This window comes from Bos javanicus, chromosome 11 (genome assembly GCF_032452875.1).
Source record: "Bos javanicus breed banteng chromosome 11, ARS-OSU_banteng_1.0, whole genome shotgun sequence".
NCBI classification, from domain to species: Eukaryota; Metazoa; Chordata; class Mammalia; order Artiodactyla; family Bovidae; genus Bos; species Bos javanicus.
Window position 1 is genome coordinate 103,161,068 of NC_083878.1, and position 18,299 is coordinate 103,179,366.

Genomic DNA, 18,299 nt, shown 5'->3' on the forward strand with positions numbered 1-18,299 from the left:
CTTTCACTTTATAAAGACCTGGCTGCATAAGGTCAGTGCACATTTAACCAAGCTTCTCCCCCGAGTCCTTCCAGTGACTCTTATCTCCATGGGTGGGAGAGGGGAACATAAAACGGGAAACGTCAGGCTTGTCCCGCAGAAATGTACGGGACGCGGCTAATCACAGAAGTCAGGAGACCCACAGAGCTCGGTCTCCCTCTGCTGGCTGTCTGCACCCAGAGCAGGACAACTGTTCCGTCTCATGCTGCTCTGCAGGATGCCAGACCCTCAGCCAGAAAATTCCAGCAGGGACACCCACACTGGGCCACTGAACAGGCTCTTGAGGGGATGTGGGCCCACCCTCAGGAGCCACCGGAACACCCAGATACCACCCTAAACTAGATACCAAGGCTAAACTAGAAGTGGCTGCACTGACGACTTAATTCTGCCTGTAAATAAACAAACAGGATCGAGAAACTTACTGTAAAAAACTTTACTCCTAAGAAGTCATTTTCAACCATTTAGAAATCTCAAGCACAAATGGGATTTATGTTAGAATTCTGTCCTATGTGGCGATGCCCTAACATTGTGAACTCTCAAGAGAAAACTTTCATAAGTTGAGTAACAGTTATATTCCTAAGAAATGTTCCTTTTACTCTAAAATTCAGATTGTGAAATATTACAAATATAAAGACCAGACTCCCAGGCACCCTCTGCCGAGTGAGCAAATGTTAACATCGTCCCTTCTCTGATCCGAATCTTATTTCTCTCAGTACAGCACCCAGCGCTGACCCGCCTGTCCCCAAGGCAGCACCCTCTAAGCCCTGGGACCCGGCGCGTGCGGCGTCTGCACCACGGGAGGCCTGCCCCGTGAATCACGGACACAGCGCCCGGCTGACTGCGGACGGCACTCAGGACAAGAAGCCACGCCTAGCAAGTGGCAGCCTGTTATTTCCCCCAGGCCCGGAATTATGTCTCCAAACAGTTCTATGCTGATGTGAGCAGATTTTGTCATTCAACAGCTGTATTTGTTGTTGTTCAGCCACTAAGTCGTGTTCAACTCGCCAGGCTCCTCTGTTCTCCACCATCTCCTGGAGTTTGCTCAAACTCACATCCATTAAGTCAGTGATGCTATCTCACTGTCTCATCCTCTACCACCCCCTTTCTCCTTTTGCCTTCAATCTTTCCTAGCATCAGGGTCTTTTCCCACAATGGTATTCCCATCTCTTTAAGAGGTTTCCACAATTTCCCAATGGCTATATATTAATTCTGGGCTTCCCTGGCTCAGCTGGTGAAGAATCCACCTGCAATGCAGGAGACCTGGGTTCAATCCCTGGGTTGGGAAGATCCCCTGGAGAAGGGAAAGGCTGCCCACTCCAGTATTCTGGCCTGGAGAACTCCATGGACTGTGTATAGTTTGTGGGGTTGCAAAGAGTCAGACCCAACAGCGCGGCTTTCACTTTTGCTTAGGATTCCACAGTGTTCACTACTGTGCATGCTCTCTTCACCGGGAACCCTTCCCGAAGGGGTCACGAGCCACGCTGCCCACACCTGGCCCTGGCCTGTCCACACCCCAGCCTGCCTGTGGCATCTCGCCCTCCCTGTGCTGGGCCATGTGCCCGCCTGGACCACCGCTTCTGCGAAGAGCACGCTCTTACTCCCCCTCGGGTTCTTCAGACCCCACTGACGTGTGGGGACTCTTCGTGTGTGCCGGCCACAGCACAGCGGAGCGGCGGTCCACCGTCAGCTCACATTTACTTCAAGCGTGTTTTGAGGCCATATTTTATCGCTCAGTTTTATGATGCTCCTCTGTCGGCACAGGGAATTTTACACGGTTAAATGCGGTAATCTTTCCTATTGCTTGTGCTATCCCATTAACAATGTGGTAACACTATTTTCCTTTTTTTCCCCCAAGTTTTTAAAATTTTGCTTTTCCACTCTTCTGACTTTGGTCCAAGGCATGGTGTTTGGCATGTGTGGGCTGGGGTCCCACTGCATCCCCCTCACAGGTGGCGCCCGCCTCACAGTCTGGGCCACGCCAGGTTCCCACTGAGCATCGGCGTCTGAGCCCCTCTGCCCAGCTCCCTGTGCTTTAGCTGAGGCAAAGGGAAACACACAGGGTCTGGGACAATCAAAGCGACAGAACGATGAATGGGTCAGTGTGCCGAACAAAGCAAGACTCCACGAGGCCATCCCGACGCAAGGAGACCGGCCCCCGGCACCACAACGCCGACCCGCCAACCAACAAGCAGGGCCAGAAATTCCCATCTGACGACCACCCTGGAGTTAAAAATGTGACCAGGAGACCAATGTCCATGCAGCCTGGTCACCGGTCAGTTGTAAAGCAAAGAGCAGCGGTGTCAGAGAGGAGAAACGCCGGAACCCAGGGACCGTAGCGCGTCCCGGACATAGCGCCCTGGGCAGCACGGCTGGGACACCGGGCCCTGACTCCCACCGGGAGGGAAAGCCCAGACCTCTCCTCTCACCCCTCCTGCTCCTGGTGCCGGGGCTGTTGGTTCAGGAGGCTCCCAGAGCTCTCGCTTGGCCTCCTCTGCACCCCCTGCTCCGCCCCCACATGGGGGAGCACGTCCCCCAGGACAGAACCTGCAGCGCAGCCTGGTCCCCCTTGTGCTCAGATGATTTCCGACCAGCAGAAACAGAAGGTCACTCTTGATTCTCCTTCCTCTGCTTTTTCTGGTTTGTTACTCTATTACTGTCAAAGGTTCTGAGGTCAGCCTGGCATCCTGATTTTTAAACTCCTTGCTCTACAGGACATGCGCTGAGGCGACAGTTCAGTCACTCAGTCGTGTCTGACTCTTGGCGACCCCATGGACTTTATGCAGCATGACAGGCCTCCCTGTCTATCACCAAACCCTGGAGTTTACTCAGACTCAAGTCCGAGTCAGTGACGCCATCCAACCATCTCATCCTCTGTCATCCCCTTCTTGTCCTGCCCTCAATCTTTCCCAGCATCAGGGTCTTTTCCAATGAGTCGCCTCTTTGCATCAGGTGGCCAAAGCACTGGAGCTGAGACAACAAGTCTCCCTTTAAGCCATCTGAGCTGTGGCCTGTGCATTCAGGCATGTATGTTGCTCATTTATTCCGCAAACATCTACCAAACGCCAGGCTGTCCCGGACGGCATGGGGTGTATCAGTGAGCTGAACGGATAAAGACACCAGCCCTTGGTGAGCCCCAACCAGGAAACCCCACTGTGACTCCAAGTTAGATCATGAAATGCTTTAGAGTAAGTTGTTTGGTTTCCACACATTCAAGATTTTAACAGTTTGGAGAAAGACACTGCACGTTTCTGTTACTGATTTCTCGTTTTACCGTGTTGTGACAAACTCTGTTGAGGTTTCTTTTATGGCCTTTATCAAGCCCGTTCTTGTAAACGCCTCCATGCACTCTCATTTAAGGGGGCAGGTCCCCTGTGAGCTGGAGCCCTGGGCCCGGCCTGCACCCCTGTGCCCGAGTCCCCTCCAGCCTTCCTGTCCCCATCTGTGTCATCAGGCGGTCCTACAAGTTAGGTCACAAGTGCGCCTCCGGTCATCTCACCCTGTGTTGCTTTTAAAACCCCCTTCTTAAGTTCTGCTACAGACGCAGCGCCTCAGCTCTCTCCTCCTGCGGGCTGTGCTTCATCCGCACCACAGACTCTCTGCTCCTAGTACCTCTGTCTCCAGACCCCGGTGGAGAGGTGAGACACAGGCGGGACAAAACCAAAGTCAGAACCACTGAACCAGTGAGCCACAAGGCAGCCGCAGGAGGTGCCGAGGGTCAGGGAGACCCCAGCGCACACAAGCACACCACTCCAGTCTCTCCCCCAAAGTCTTCATGGCGAACGCTGCACGCTCCGTCAGATGTCCGTCTGCACAAGTCTGTCTGCTGCGCCCGCCACCCCACTGCCTTCCCGTGGGGACGGGACAGGGGCAGGTGGCCCACTCCTGCACTGTGGCACTCTAAGTGAGACCCACATGTCTCCCGAGTCCTGACTCGGTCTCACATAAACTCACTGCACACCTGTCTCCTTCCCACCCAGGATGTAGCCCAGTGGCCCACCTCCCCCTGAAAGACCCCCCTCAGCCCCAGGCCTGGGCGTCCGACAGGGCTCCTGGCTTTGTCCTGCCAGCAGGGGGTGCCCCCCAGTCCTCCCAGGGCGCTGGTCACGGCTCCCATGGCAGCTGGCCCAGGCCACACAAGCACAGAGGCCTACCAGGCCCAGGGCAACCAGGTGCCAATCCAGGGGTTTTCACTAAAGATGGGGATCCCTCCTGGAATCTGAGACCCCCCCTCTCTTTCACACTCAGCTGTGTGTTTTACAAACTACCAAGCCCAGCATGTCTGTGGATCGGGGAGGGACCACAGTCAGCCCTGTGCCAGCCACGAGCCTGGCAGACACTCCCTGTGCAGCCAGCAGTCAGGACATCTGTGGAACTCATGCCCCCGCCCCGCCCCACGTCAGAGACGAGGATGCAAAGCAAACCCACATCAGCAGCCCTGTTCCTGTCGGCGCTGTGTGGGGCATCACTCACACCTCCCCCACAACCTGGCGCGGGCACCACAGAGACACGCGACCTGGTGATGCCGCTGCCACCAGGCCTACAGGCACCCCTCATGGTGCGTCCATAGGCTGGCTTCTGCACTCGTCTTCCCAAACCGCATTCGGGACGCTCTACCTCGACTGCAGTGGGGCTGACCGGCTCTTGGCCATCCCGAGACGTAAGTCCGGTCACTGATAGGGAACGCGCTACCATGTATGTCCCAGCCGCCGCCCCCCCGCCCCCCACCACCAGGCAGAGTGCAGGCCAGGCCCAGGCACGCCGTCGCCAGATCTACGCGTCCACGTGCTGCCCCAGGGGATGCCGAGGCCTTGGAGTTACTCCCGCCGCTTCTTCACTACCAGCGGATGCCCTGGGGGGCGCGGCCACACTCACCGTCCAGCTTCAGCTGCCCCGGGCAGTAGTAGTGCACCACGGCCAGGAGCGCCGCCCCGTGGCTGCCGTCCCGCATCAGGTCCTCCAGCAGCGGGAAGTGCGGCGGCTGCCGCGCGCACAGCTGCTCCCGGCGGTAGCGCACCTGCGGGTGAGAGGGGCCTGGTCACTGCGAGCGGTGCTGGCGCTCAGCCAGCGTCCACGGCAGCTGGCCGGACCACGGTCAGAACAACGGCAGCCACGCGGGAAAGCCTCCGGTCGGGGTAACGCCCTCTGCCTGGAACATGCGTCCAGACCCAGGGAACCGGGCTTCCTGGCCACAGCGGGCAACTGCAGTGAGCTGCTCAGGACGCCAGGGCCGTCTCCCTCTGAGGGCCAGGCACCCCGGGGAAGGAGGCAGGACACACGCCTACGTTGCCAGGGGCTGCACACGGTCCACGGATGAGAAACAAGTTACATGAGCGCCCTATGCCAGGAAGACCCACATGACTGGCCCTTCTTAGAGCCAGCAGCAGCTCGGCATCATGAAAAACAGAAGGCAGCGTCCACAGGAGCCCTGGAAACTCCCGAACCAGAGCAAAGGCCACCGACCGTCCACCGGCCCCTCGGGCAGGCGCATGCAGCCGGGAATCTGACGGCACGTGAAGCGCTATAAGAACATAAGCGCTTTCCCAAGGTTTCTGTGCCGCTGTCTTTACCGACAGGAAACAAGTGCTCAGAGCGGAGCCTCCCCGCCTGCACGTGCCGCCCTGTAACTGGGCCTCGCTCGGAGCGTGGACACGCAGGCCGCCCGCCGGGTGACCACGTCCTGCCGGTAAGCCTGGCATTTCTGCAGCCACGCTCTCCCCAGGGTAGAAGAGCACAGTGCCAGCTCAAGGGACAAAGCGGGTTTCTGGGAGCCGCGTGGGAGAGTCAATCAACCCAAGGAAAAGCCTCCGGCAGTGACGTGTGCACAGAATACGCCCCACGTGGGCCCGTGCAATGCACACCACTCCCACCAGTCTCCACGGGGACTTTTAACTTGTTTCTCGGCCTGGTGCAGGCTCCCGCCCGGGGCCAGGCCCAGGGGCTCCCGCGTGCAGCCCAAGGCATGCGCCCGACCAGCCTCCACACGCACACGCACACACACAGCACACGGCAGAGCACAGCATGCAGGAAAGCGGATGGTTTCTCACTGAGGACAGATGGTGTGCGTCTGCGTTGGGGAAAGCGCTGACCCCTGGGTCCGGGAGCAGTGACCGCCCCTCGAGGGGGCCCCACTCCCAGCCCCGGGCCCGCCCACACTCAGCCCGCTGCCGAGAAGTAGGCTGCGCGCTCAGGCAGCCGAGGGGACCGACGACCCTGAAGGAGACCCCAAGGCTCGAGGCCCTCGTCCCGCCTGACGCCCTCCTTCCGGGGGACCTGCATGCCTGACGGTCCTCACTACGCCTTGGACCTGCTTTCACAGTTTGACTCTGGCCTTTGCTTTTCAACAAGTTAAGAAATATATAAACACTCAAAAAAAAAAAGGCCTTCCCCCTCTTTGTGATTATTACATTTCAAAGAAGGGAAATTATCCATCAGCCACAAAGCGGACTCTTTCACTGTTCATGCAGATCCCACTGACAGTTTATATCCACCATATCTCCTTTATAATCGAATCCTAAGGACCATTTGATCCAAACAATTAAACTAAAGGGACAGGCAAAAGTAAGGGAGCTTCGAAAAGGTCCGTCCTCCGGAACTTCATTTTAAGGCACCACTTGCAGCGCCAAGTATCTGTCGTGGGAAACGGTGCGACAAACTGGGTCCATTTCCAGAACCTTCGCCGGTGGACCTCGCCACCAGGAAGAGCAAGCCGAGGGCCGCTCGGCAGAGCATGCCACGGGCCACTCCTGCTAAAATCTATAAGGAAGGAAATGGATCCTGTCAATGACCCTGAAGTTCATCACATAAAGCAGGAAACTACCTCTTCAAAGGAGAAACACGAAGCTGTCTGTTAAGTTTACCTAAGAAAGTGGGCAAACCACGCTCTCGGTGGCAGCTACAGAAGGCCTCCCTGGAGCTGAGAGGGCCGCACCACGGTCCACTCTGCCCAGAGCGGGCCAGCCCTGCCCCGCGGGAAGTGCAACAAACCACCAGGGAGGACACTCAGACAGAGACACAGGCGGGAGCGGTTTGAAATGGAAGCAAGTGATGGCGGCGAACGGCCGTCTGATGGCGGCCGGGTGCGCGCGGGGTCCACTTACGGGCACTAACTTCCAGTACCACTTGGAGGGAGACTGCTCAGGAGGCGAGGGAAGGAAGGCAGGAGAGGAGTCAGCAGGCAGGTCCGTTGAGGACGGACGAGACACACGCAACACGCCACGTTCACACGGGAGGTGCTCCGCCTCCGAGAGGCAAGACGTGCCAGTGCACGCGGCCCGGGACGCTCTGCACTGGCAGGGACCCAGGGACCCCATGGGCACCACCGCGACGCCGGCAGCTGGAGGCGTGCGGGCTGGGCCCTCAGAGGACAGGCGCAAGCCCACTCAGAAAGGGCCTCGGCAAGCTGTCTGCGCCCGTCTGAGGAGGGGGGCTCACGGCAGCGTGGCCGGGGTGAGAGACCCACGGACAGCATCCCAGGGCCCAGGAGGGAGTAAAAGGAGGCTCCCTCGACCTGCAGCCCTGGGACCACAGCCTCGGCCGCCACGGTGTGCACAGGCGGAGGAACGTGGATTCAGTCACACACACACTCGGCACCCCCATCCCCAAAAAGGGAGAAACAGGAGGAAGCATGTCGTTTCACTGGACATGGGACCTTCGCCCTCCTAAAACCCACACTGGACACGTGGCCCACGAGGGCCCCGAGGGGACCACTGGCTGCCAGGAACATCCTCTCCTGTGCTGACTCCCCTCGGGTGACCCTTATGCCCTCCCTCCACTCCCCCACCCTCCCAAGTTCAAGTTCAATACTAGGCCACGCCTGCCTGGAAGAAAGGGCAGCGTGCTGCCAGGCCCCCGCCGCCAGGGCAGGGCCCCAGGGCACCCACTCCCCGCCTGGCAAGTGAAACCGAAGAACACGGAGGGAGCCCACACGGACGCGATTCTCTGCGACCAGGAGCCACGGCGACGGAGCGTCCCCCAGAAGTGAAATTTACCCTTTACCTTTTGATGAGCTGGGCTTTCCAATAACTGCTGTTTTAACTTAACTTCTTTCTCTGTTATCTCTCGCATTTTAAGATTTACCTAAAGCGGAAGAAATCAAATGCGTTAGGGAGGCAACTGAGGCTGACTTTCAGCACTGGGTGTGCGTCCCTCCCTCACAGCCCAGACCCCACCCTGCCCGTGTGAGCTCCCGACTCCCAGGTGCAGGCAGTGTCTAGACCAGTACACACCTGTGGAACACACAGACCCCGGGACCTATGACTCTGACCCCGTGATCCATGGCACGGAGGAGGGGGAAAGGCCCGGCAGCCCTGGTGCCTGTGCGCTGCTCCCCGCCTCATCGCCTCACCCCGGTGCTCGGGCAGCACCACGTCACCAAACACCGCCAATGCCGCGGCCTGGCTGAGACCCGCCCCAGACACCCGACAGGAGCTCGCACACTCCCTGACACCAAAGTCACACCAGCAACCATCGTCAGACGCCCGGAAGCACTTACTACAACTGCTCGGAAATAAAAATACCTTTTTCTGGAACTATTAACCGAAAGATAAGATCAAAACTGCAAATTACAAAATAATACCATGGAGGAAAAAACAAGGCTAATGGGCATGTGGTCAAAGCTACGATCAGATGAAATGCCACAGAACTGAGTGTCTTATCGTTAAAAAAGAACACAGATAAGTGAACTCATGCAAATCAAATCAAGGACGGGGAAAAAACCTTTTTTTAATATTTATTTATTTGCCTGCATCAGGGGTCTTAGTTGAGTCATGTGGGACCTTCCGTCAGGGCACACAGATTCTCTAGTTGTGGCATGCGGACTTCCAGAGTCACTGCGCACGGACTTCCGGAGTCACGGTGCACAGGCTCAGCAGTTGCATCTCGCAGGCTTAGCTGCTCCTGCGGCAGGTGGGATCTTAGTTCCCCAACTAGGGATCGAACCCACACCCTCTGCATTACAAGGCGGATTCTTAACTACTGGACCACTGGGACAGCTGGAAAAAATGGATTTTAAAACAAAAAGATAAAAGTAAATATGGAAATATTCTAAAATAAACCAGAGCGTACATGCACATGGATAAGTGATAAAGGAAGTGCCATAAAAACAGCGGCTGTGAAATCTGGGGGCGCCACAGGAGCCACAGACATCCTCTAGTTCTTGCAACTCCTCTGCACGTCTAAAGTTTTTCACAATTAAACACTGGAAATTAAAAATTTGGGGAAATTTGATTATGCCATAAATTACCTTCCTAACATGGAAATGATTTTCTGATTGGATTGATGCAGTGTTAACAAATGTAGTTTCTGATGCTGTATCATGAGGTGTGACACCACTGGGAAGATCCATACACGTCAGAGAACAGCTTTCCCAGTGACAAGCTGCAGCCTCAGAAAACCACGGTAACGGGGCCAGGAAAAGTGTACGAAAGATTCCAATATGACAAGAGTACAGAAAGTTCACTGGGCTACTCAGGGAACTCAAACCAGTGCTTGGAGACAACCTAGAGGGATGGGACGGGCTGGGAGGTGGGAGGGAGGAGACATGTATACCTGTGGCTGAGTCACACGGATGGCACGGCAGAGACCAAAACAATAGTGTAAAGCAATTGTCTTTCAATTAAACATAAGTAGAAAAGAAAAGCGCAGGACCTCTCAAACGTCATCTACCACAATGGTTTTCAAAAAAACAAGGTTCACTGGGCTAGTACCTAGATTATACAAAAAAAACCTTGCGACAATACCAAGACAGTCAGGTTTTAAAATGAGTAAAAGATCCGTATAGACATTTCTCCAAAACAGACCTACAAACGGCCAATAAACACATGAAAAGAGGTCCCCATCACCACCATCAGGGAAAGTGAAAGTCGCTCCTGGAGTGGGTAGCCGTTCCCTTCTGCAGGGATCTTCCCAACCCAGGATTGAACCTGAGTCTCCTGCACTGAAGGCAGATTCTTTACCAACTGAGCTATAAGGACGCCCTTCATCAGAGAAATGAATTTCAACTACAGTGAGACACCACCTCACACCCTCCAGAACGGCTGGAAACAAAGAAGCAGGAAGTGCGTATTAGCAAGGACATGGGAAGCTAGAAACCTCAGGTGCTCAGGGAAAGGCAAACGGTGCGCCTGCTGTGGCCAGCCTGCCAGTTCTTCACAGGGCCCTGTGCAACCCGGCAATTCCACCCCGAGATACAAGCCAAAGAAAGACGAAGACACAGCCACACACACATTCATACAAGAACGTTTACAGCAGAACTTACAACAGCCAGAAAGTGGAAAACGCAAATGTCCGTCGGCTGAAGAATGGCTAAACAAAACTTGGGACGGCTGAACAGCGCGGCATTACACGACTACAGAAAGAAGCGGGTACTGTAAGTGCCACAGCAAGCGTGCGCCGTGCAAACGCCGTGGCAAATGGAGAGTCAGACACGAGGGGCCTCACGCTGTAGGCTTCATTTAAATGAAATGTTTGCAACAGGCAAATCCACACAGACACCAAGCAGAGGAGGGGCTGGCGGGGGCTGGGGACGGGGCGGCAGGTACGACTGCCGACACGACCGGCGTGACGCAGTGTCTGGAGTCGGTGGTGGCGGCCGCACAGCCTGGTGGGACCTTAAAACCCCACGGAAAGATGCACCTTAAAACGGAGAATTCTACAGCATGGGAATTATATCTCAACTTTAAAGAAAAACGTTCATTAGTAATGGTTTCGAATTCCACATTTCGGTTAACCTTCGAGAAACTAGTCAGGTTTTGGGGTAGAATCAAAAAGTGATGTGTATGATTATCTGGAAGATTGTGAAAACACTCTCTCCTCTTCAACTATGCATCCATGGAAAATCAGATTTTCTTCACGTACATCAATAAAACCAACATGTTGCAGCAAATGAAATGCAAACCCAGACATCTCCAGCATCGGGTTAAATGCAGTTCATCTAAAACTCCAATTGCCTAGAAGAGATCTGTAAGAAACCCACTTTAAACAGAAAGACAAGGAGAGATTAAACATAACAGGAGGGGGGATCCCTGGAGGTCCAGTGGTGAAGAATCCGCTTGCCAACACAGAGGACACGGGCTCAGCCCTGGGTCCGGGAAGGTTCCACGTGCCCAGGGGCAAGTAGGCCCGCGAGCTGCAACCACCGAAGCCCAGGGGCCCAAAGCCTGTGGTCTCCAACAAGAGCAGCCCCGCTCGCCTCAAGGAGGGAAGCCCAGGCGCAGCAGTGAAGACTCAGCGCAACCGAGAACAAGTAAATTTAAAAAATAATAAGAGGAAGGGGAGAGATGTGCTGGTCGTGAGAAGGCTGGAGGCAAGGGCCGCCACCTGTGATAAAGGGACACTTTGCGAACACAAGAGAACAGAACGATCCTAACAGCACACGACGTAGCAACACGCAAAAACACACAGAGCGAGGACAACACGCCCAGCAGGCAGAGCAGACGCAGTCGGGCCTGGAGACGCCAGCGCCCTCTGGCAGCTGCCTGACGGGGCGTGAGGCCCCCGGAGATGCGCCCCACCCACAGCACCCTGAACCCACACGTGCGGCACGCCGGGCTGACAGGAGAGCACGGGCGACACCGGCAAGACCACACGTGGACCCAGAACAAGCCTCAGTGAGCCCAGAAGGACGGCAGTCACAGAGCGCGCGCTGACCACGCCGGAACGAGAAGCCGACGCCCCGAAAAGTACCCAGAGCCACCCCACCACACACGGGGACTGAGCCACAATCTTCCAGACAGCCCACGGATGAAACGGATCCACAGGTGAAGTGAAGTATCTTAAAGGGAAGGAAGACCACAGCACATAACACATGCGCACAGTGCAGCTGAAGGACGACTCAGAGAGCAGCTATTAACGTTAAACGTTCACACCAAAGTGAACAGGTGTGGAAACTAATCTCCTACTTTACCCAGAAAGGAGAGAAAGTTAAACTCAAAATAAATGGAAAAACAATAAAAGCAAGAAGAGACGTTACAGAGAAAATAACTGGAGAAATTAATAAAAACCAAAAGCAGGTTTTTAGAACGTTAATAAAGTTGACAAACTAGACCAACAAAGGTAAGAAAAAAGGACAGAAATTACTAAGAGCGGGGAACGAGGGGACGTCACTAGACCACACATACACCAGAGGACAACGAGGAAATAGGGACGTGACGACAGAGTCAAAATTTAAATAAAATTAACAAATTCCCTGGAAGTCACAAGTTGCCAAAACTGACATGAAATTAAACAGAAATCCTAAATACCTTACATGTACACTGAAAAGTTAAATTCATAATTAAAATCTTCCCACAGAAAACTCCAAGCCCAGATGGCTTCAGCAGAGAATCCATTAAAGACTTCAGGACAAAATAATACTAATTGTACAAAAACTGTTTCACAAAATAAAGCAGGGAATACGTCCCAACTCATTTTTTTGACACTGGCCATCATCCTGATGCTGAAACAATAAAAACACAAGAAGATACACCGAAGAAAGTACTGGATCTCTAGATCTTTATATACATAAAATACTCTCGAAACTCATTAAGACAAACCACCTCATTAAACCTGGGCCAACTATCCGAACGGACACCTAACAAAATACACAAAAACACCTTTAGTTGTTAGGGAAATGCCAACTAACACCTCGAGATATCTCTACACAGCCACTCATGGCTGAACGGAAAGACTGACGCCACCACGGACATGCAGAGCGTAGACGCTGGGCCCCTTGTCCTGCACCCGGCCAGGCCCCGCTTTGCCTCCATATTCCCGCAGGGCGCTTCCCACCTGCACCCCCACAAAGCTGGAGGGTGCATAAGACAGGCTGCCGCCGCCGTGAGACAATCTCACAGGCACTGGCCAGGCGCCACATCCCGACCACGCCCGGAAGTCCACAGTGAGCCCGAGAGCCCCCACCTTACCGGCGTCCCTCGCCCCCGGGGCCCCGCCCTGCATGGGGCGGAGGAGGGGGAACCAAGAGCAGGGTGACTGTCTCAGCAGACATCCTGGCAGAACGTCATCCCCGAGACACGCAGGCCCCGCCAGGCTCTGCCCTGCTCCTCAGCTGACCCTGGATAAAGCCCTACACGACAGAGGACGCGTGTGCGAGCTGTACAGTGAGGAATGCACAAGCTCCGGGCACGGAGCACCACCCCACGAGGGCCGGCTTCTGCCCCTCTGCTCTGTGAGCGCAGTGTCCCACACGCAGTACCTGTCTGCAGGGAGGGGCTTAATAACCACAGGCTGCAGTGGAATCCCCTCACCACACAGCCCGGAAAACGAACACTCTTCACATGGATCGTACAGACGGTCACACTGTGAGCGTCTAAATGTCAAAGGAGAAAACAGCATTCAAGAAGATACGCTTTCCTCTTCATCAAAACACCTTCTAAAACTGAGATCTCCATGAACGCACACTGGGTGCCTGAGATAAAAACAACAAGAATTTACGACGCGGGACCACCAACACAGCACGGCGCTCCGCAGCCCCTCGCCCTTCCGTCTGCACACGCAGGAGGGGCCGGTCCGTCTCAACCACAGCGGACAGTCTCCTGGGCCTCCGGCTGGGTCGCGTCTCAGCAGGACACACAGGAAAGTGATGCTCTCGGGGAGAAAGGACCCACACCCACGGGGCACCCCTGGAGCTTCAGGCCGCTCGCCCACCTCCGGCAGGGCCCCCGTGCTCACCTTGTTGACCCAGAAGACCATGGCATCCTCAAGGTCATATGGGAGCTCTTTGGAGGCGCTGAAGGTGGAGAAGCGCTTGACGCTGGCCACCACCTTCTCGATGCTGATCATCTCCACGGTGTAGGCCATCATGAGGGCGTCCACCATCGCCATGTGGGCGCTCTGTGGGCAGAAGCAGCAGTCGGTCACCCTCCCCTGCCCCACAGCCCAGGGTCAGGCGGAGACCCTCCCTACACCCACACAGGAGCCCTCCTCGGGGTCAGGTCAGCTTGGCCCCCCGTCCTCCTCTCCGAGGACCCCGTGAGAGCTCAGCCGTGGGAGAAGACACGAGACAGGCCCGAGGCCACGTGACCACCACTGGTCCCAGGCAGTCCGGGGTCTGCATGCTGAACTCACACCTTGAAGCCCTTTCTTCCCGGAACCCGTAACATCCTCCCAACCTGAAACACACCCAGCCAGGCCAAAAACCAGAGAATGCAAAACACCCAAGAACAGGCTAAGCTAAAGCCACGTGGGAGACACCAGGAGGTGGCTTCGACCTGGAGCAGCCTGGCCCAGAAACGCCAGGCTGGTGAGCGGCTGCAGAGAAGGATGGGGAGGGGGACACTCGGGGGGAGAGGCGCGTCTATTTTGGCACGAAAATTCTTAGAAGTTAGACGTGAAACAATCTCAGAGCGGGCTCCACAACTCCATGTCGCCACCTCTGAATGCAACTCGGTTTACCACAGCCAGGGTGGGGCAGCACTGCCCTGGGGACACACTGGGGGAAGCCGCCCCCACCCCGTTCCAGCCCAGCCACATCCCACCGAGAGAAGGCGGTCTCAGGCCCAAACTTTCGGGGCAACTCCGCTGCGCTGCAGGGACACAGCGGCTGCCCCCCAGCTGCCCCCCACCGCCCAGGCCACTCACCATCTTGATGGGTGCGTGGCTGAGGTCGGGCTCCGTCACAGGGGTGTCGTCGCTCTCCATCACGTAAATCCCTTTCCGGGACAGGGCCTGGATGACAGACTGGTGTCCCTGCAGGGAGGCCACCTGGTCCCCTTTGAGGATGAGGCTGCACACGCGGCAGTACAGCTCGCTGGACAGCAGGAGCTTGATGACCGGAGGCTTGATGTGCTCCTGCTCGTACTGGTCGATGTAGAAGGGGTCCCTGAGGTCCTCGGGGATGTCATCTGCAGCGACAGGAGACCCCCGCGTGTGGGTGTTACCCCCAAATGCAGCCGCACCAGCCGCCCACAGTCGCTTCCCGCCTCTTGGAGCTGCTGGTGGGATGGTAGCCAGAGGATGTCGAGTTGGGGACGTGGGTGTGGGGACGGCTGTCTGCAAGGCAAGGTCTGCAGAGACCTTGCCCTTGATTCACCAGGAGTGTCGGGAGCCAGGGCAGACGTGGGTCTGCCACACCACAGCGATCCAGGCTCAGGACTCTGGAGCGGCCACGGGAAACGCCACAGAGGAGAGAATTTGGACAAGCCTGTAGTTAACACGGGGCCACAGCTCAACTCAGAAGATCAGAGCTCGAGGTCTCGTGCAAGCAGGACCGTGTGTGGGCCGAGAGCAGGGCCCGAGCGTGGCGGCCTGGCCTTGGCCGGGCGCACCTCTCACGGCCAGTCAGCCTTGCCTCAAGGGCAAATCCTGGACGCTATGAAGGCCAATCTCCCACGGTCGGGTGAGGATTAAATCACAACCCGCGAGTAAGTCACGGCGCTGAGAGCAGAGGCTGGAGCTTCACAAAATTCACACAAGTATTGGTTATCAATCTTAATATCAATCAGGCTAAAAAGACAGTCAAGGAAATGTCTTCCTGTTGCTGTGCGCCACGCTCTGCCCCATCCTGCCAACTGAGGCCTCCTCGCTAGCCTGGGGCAGGATGGTGGAGACCTGGAGCACGCAGGGGCAGAGGCCCCCAGGAGGCGCCCCCCACCAGGCAAAGGAAAACGCAGGCTACGGGCCTCCATGACACGGCAGGACAGAGAGCCCTAAACACACCGTGCTGCCCAGCCCACCCCAGACCAAGCAGACTGGAAGGCCCTGCCAGCACCAGCGTCCGTTCCGCCGAGAACTGCTGCATCAGAGGTTCTGCAGGTGGCTGACAGTCTCCCTCGAGAGCTCGCTCGCTCCTTCACGCTGGGCGTGGAAACAAGCACTCAGAGGTGCTCATTCTGGACCCCTGTGCACCCCACCCTTCGCTGGAGATGCCAGCTGGAAGAGAAAGAAAGTGGGGCAGCTCCCAGTGCCCGTCCCCACTCCACCAGGCAAGGCCCAGGGACAGAACCAGCTCCCCACGTGCAGGCGCGGGCAGCTCGGGAGCGGGGCCCTGGCCTGCCGGCCGAGGGGACGCCAGAACGAGTGCAGAACCCAGGACAGGAGGGAGCCTCAAAGGGGACCCTCGTTCACAGGTGAGCCCCTCCTGCGCCAAGTGCGAGCAGGACAGACCCGAAGAACCGAACTGACCTCGGAACCCACGGCCTACAAATGGCAAATAGGCGTCTGTTCTGGAGCCCAGTGCGGTTTACTGCGACCCGGCTGCTAAACAAACCACCAGATACACCAACATCCTCCAGGGGATTTTAGCGGGACCCAGAAAACAGCCTCATGCTGTTCAAAATGTCCAGGACCCAATCCATTATTTACTCAACATATACAGACAGGAAAATGTGATCGATTCTCAGGGGGGAAGACGGTCAACACACACCAACTCTGAGACGACCCAGATGAGAGAATCAGCAGAGACTTCACAGCACCTATTATACAAGGCTCCATGAAGCCCTCCTGAAACAGATGGAAAGAACAGAAGGTATTAACAGAGAAATAAAACTTACTTAAAAAAAACACCTTCAGGATTTCCCTGGTGGTCCTGTGGTGAAGAATCCACCTGCCAATGCAGGGGACGAGAGCTGGATCCCGGGCCCGGGAAGACAGCACAGGCTGTGGGGCAGCTACACCCGTGTGTCACAACCGCACGAGCCCACGTGCTCCGGAGCCCACACCCTGCAACCAAGAGGAGCCCCCACTGCCGCAACGAGACAAAACCCGAGCACAGCAAGAGACCCAGCACAGCCATGAATAAATACACAAATAAATTTTTAAAAGCTTAAAAAAAAAAAAAACCTTCAGAACTGCAGAATCTAGTTATCAACAGGAAGTTCAATGACAGATTCAAAAAGATGAACAAAGCAAATGCAAACGCACAGATATGGAGAAGAAACCAGTGGTTACCAGCGGGGGCGGAGGGGCGGTGGGCAGCATGAAGGCGGGGGAGCGGGGCTACAAACAGAAACACTGGGAACAAAGCGGCTCCAGGGCAGCCTGCACAGCCCTGGGAAGGTGGCAGTGTTTTGTAATAACTATAAATGGAAAGTAACCTTTAAAAATTGTATAAAAAAAATTAAAAATTAACTGAAATTTTAAAAATACAAACAAAACAGAGAAAACAATCAGTGAACCTGAAGACAGATCAACAGAAATAATCCATCTGCAGACAGAGGGACGATGGAATGAAAAGCAGAGGCCCCGTGACTGCTCCCACTGAGGGGAGCCTGGGGCAGGAAAAATATGAGAATGAATGGTGCCCAGAACCCCAGCAAACCCAAACAGAACCAACTCGAAGAAAACCAGGCCCACACACTTCCTAATCAAACTGCTGAAAGCCAGAGAAGTAACGGGCCCAGGGGACCCCTAACAGGAGGTATCAGCCAGACCTTCGATGGCTACACTTAATGAAAGGAAACAGGATAAAATTAAGAATTCTGGCAGAAAAGTGGAAATTATTCTTAAAGAGAGAGAGAGAGAAAAGAACTTGGCAGATTAGAAAAAGAACCAAGAAGAAATTCCAGAACAGAAATACACAGTGACTTCACGGACACACTGGTGCTGACAGCACACTGCACACAGGGGAGAGAAAACACAGCGGACAAGGGGAAAGACAGGCACTGCCAGCGCCAGGCAGGATGGGAGCGGAAGCAAAGGGAGAGACAGGCTCCAGCAGAGCCGGCAGGAAGTCCCAACACCGTGAATCCATGCTCCCCAGCAGGGGTTAAAAGAAGAAGAAAGAAATCGACAGACCAAAGAACCTCCCTGTAACACGGGTAAAACCCAAAGACAGAGGAGGATCTTGTAAAGCGCCAGAAGGGGCCCTCTGGTCAGGACAAGATGGCATGGACCAGTCTCTCCCTGCTCCTCTCCACTGGGCACAACCACAAACCCTGGCGTAACTCACAGGAGAACCCACAGAGAACTGGGAAGGTGGAAGACGACCCCAGACGGGAAGAGCACAGCAACAGGGTGTCTTCCCACCTCCCACCCAGCAAAGGTGACCCAGGCCTGGTACTTCCTGACCCCCAGCCTGGGAACAGAAGGTAAGGTAAGCAGGCTCATTCCTGTTGCACAGGGGAGGTGAGGGGAGTCCCACCCACTGGCCCGGGCCATCCCGGCAGAACCAGCAAGGGGCAGGAAGCAGCCTGAACACCCACCTCCACCAGGAACCCAACCTGGAAGCGCCTCTCCTTCCCCACCAGGCCGGAGACACCCCCTCATCAGCCCGCACAAGGGGAGTCCAGTGGAGGGAGTCCAGCCTGGACACTCCTCATCCTGGGGGA

General features: G+C 55.7%; 1 protein-coding gene across 5 annotated transcripts in view; it reads right to left on the reverse strand.

The window, feature by feature from the left end:
* The window catches only part of CAMSAP1 (calmodulin regulated spectrin associated protein 1), a 43,038-nt gene that overhangs the window by 13,575 nt on the left and 11,164 nt on the right, over positions 1-18,299 (reverse strand). For 3 of the 5 annotated variants that reach the window (XM_061434018.1, XM_061434016.1, XM_061434017.1), the window contains 4 exons: positions 14,614-14,876; positions 13,705-13,866; positions 8,035-8,115; positions 4,912-5,053 (listed from right to left, as the gene is read on the reverse strand). In XM_061434018.1, coding sequence (XP_061290002.1) covers positions 4,912-5,053; positions 8,035-8,115; positions 13,705-13,866; positions 14,614-14,876 — 648 coding nt within the window. Of the gene's footprint in view, positions 1-4,911; positions 5,054-7,136; positions 7,170-8,034; positions 8,116-13,704; positions 13,867-14,613; positions 14,877-18,299 lie in introns of all 5 variants that reach the window. The other 2 variants (XM_061434014.1, XM_061434015.1) reach the window with 1 other exon arrangement.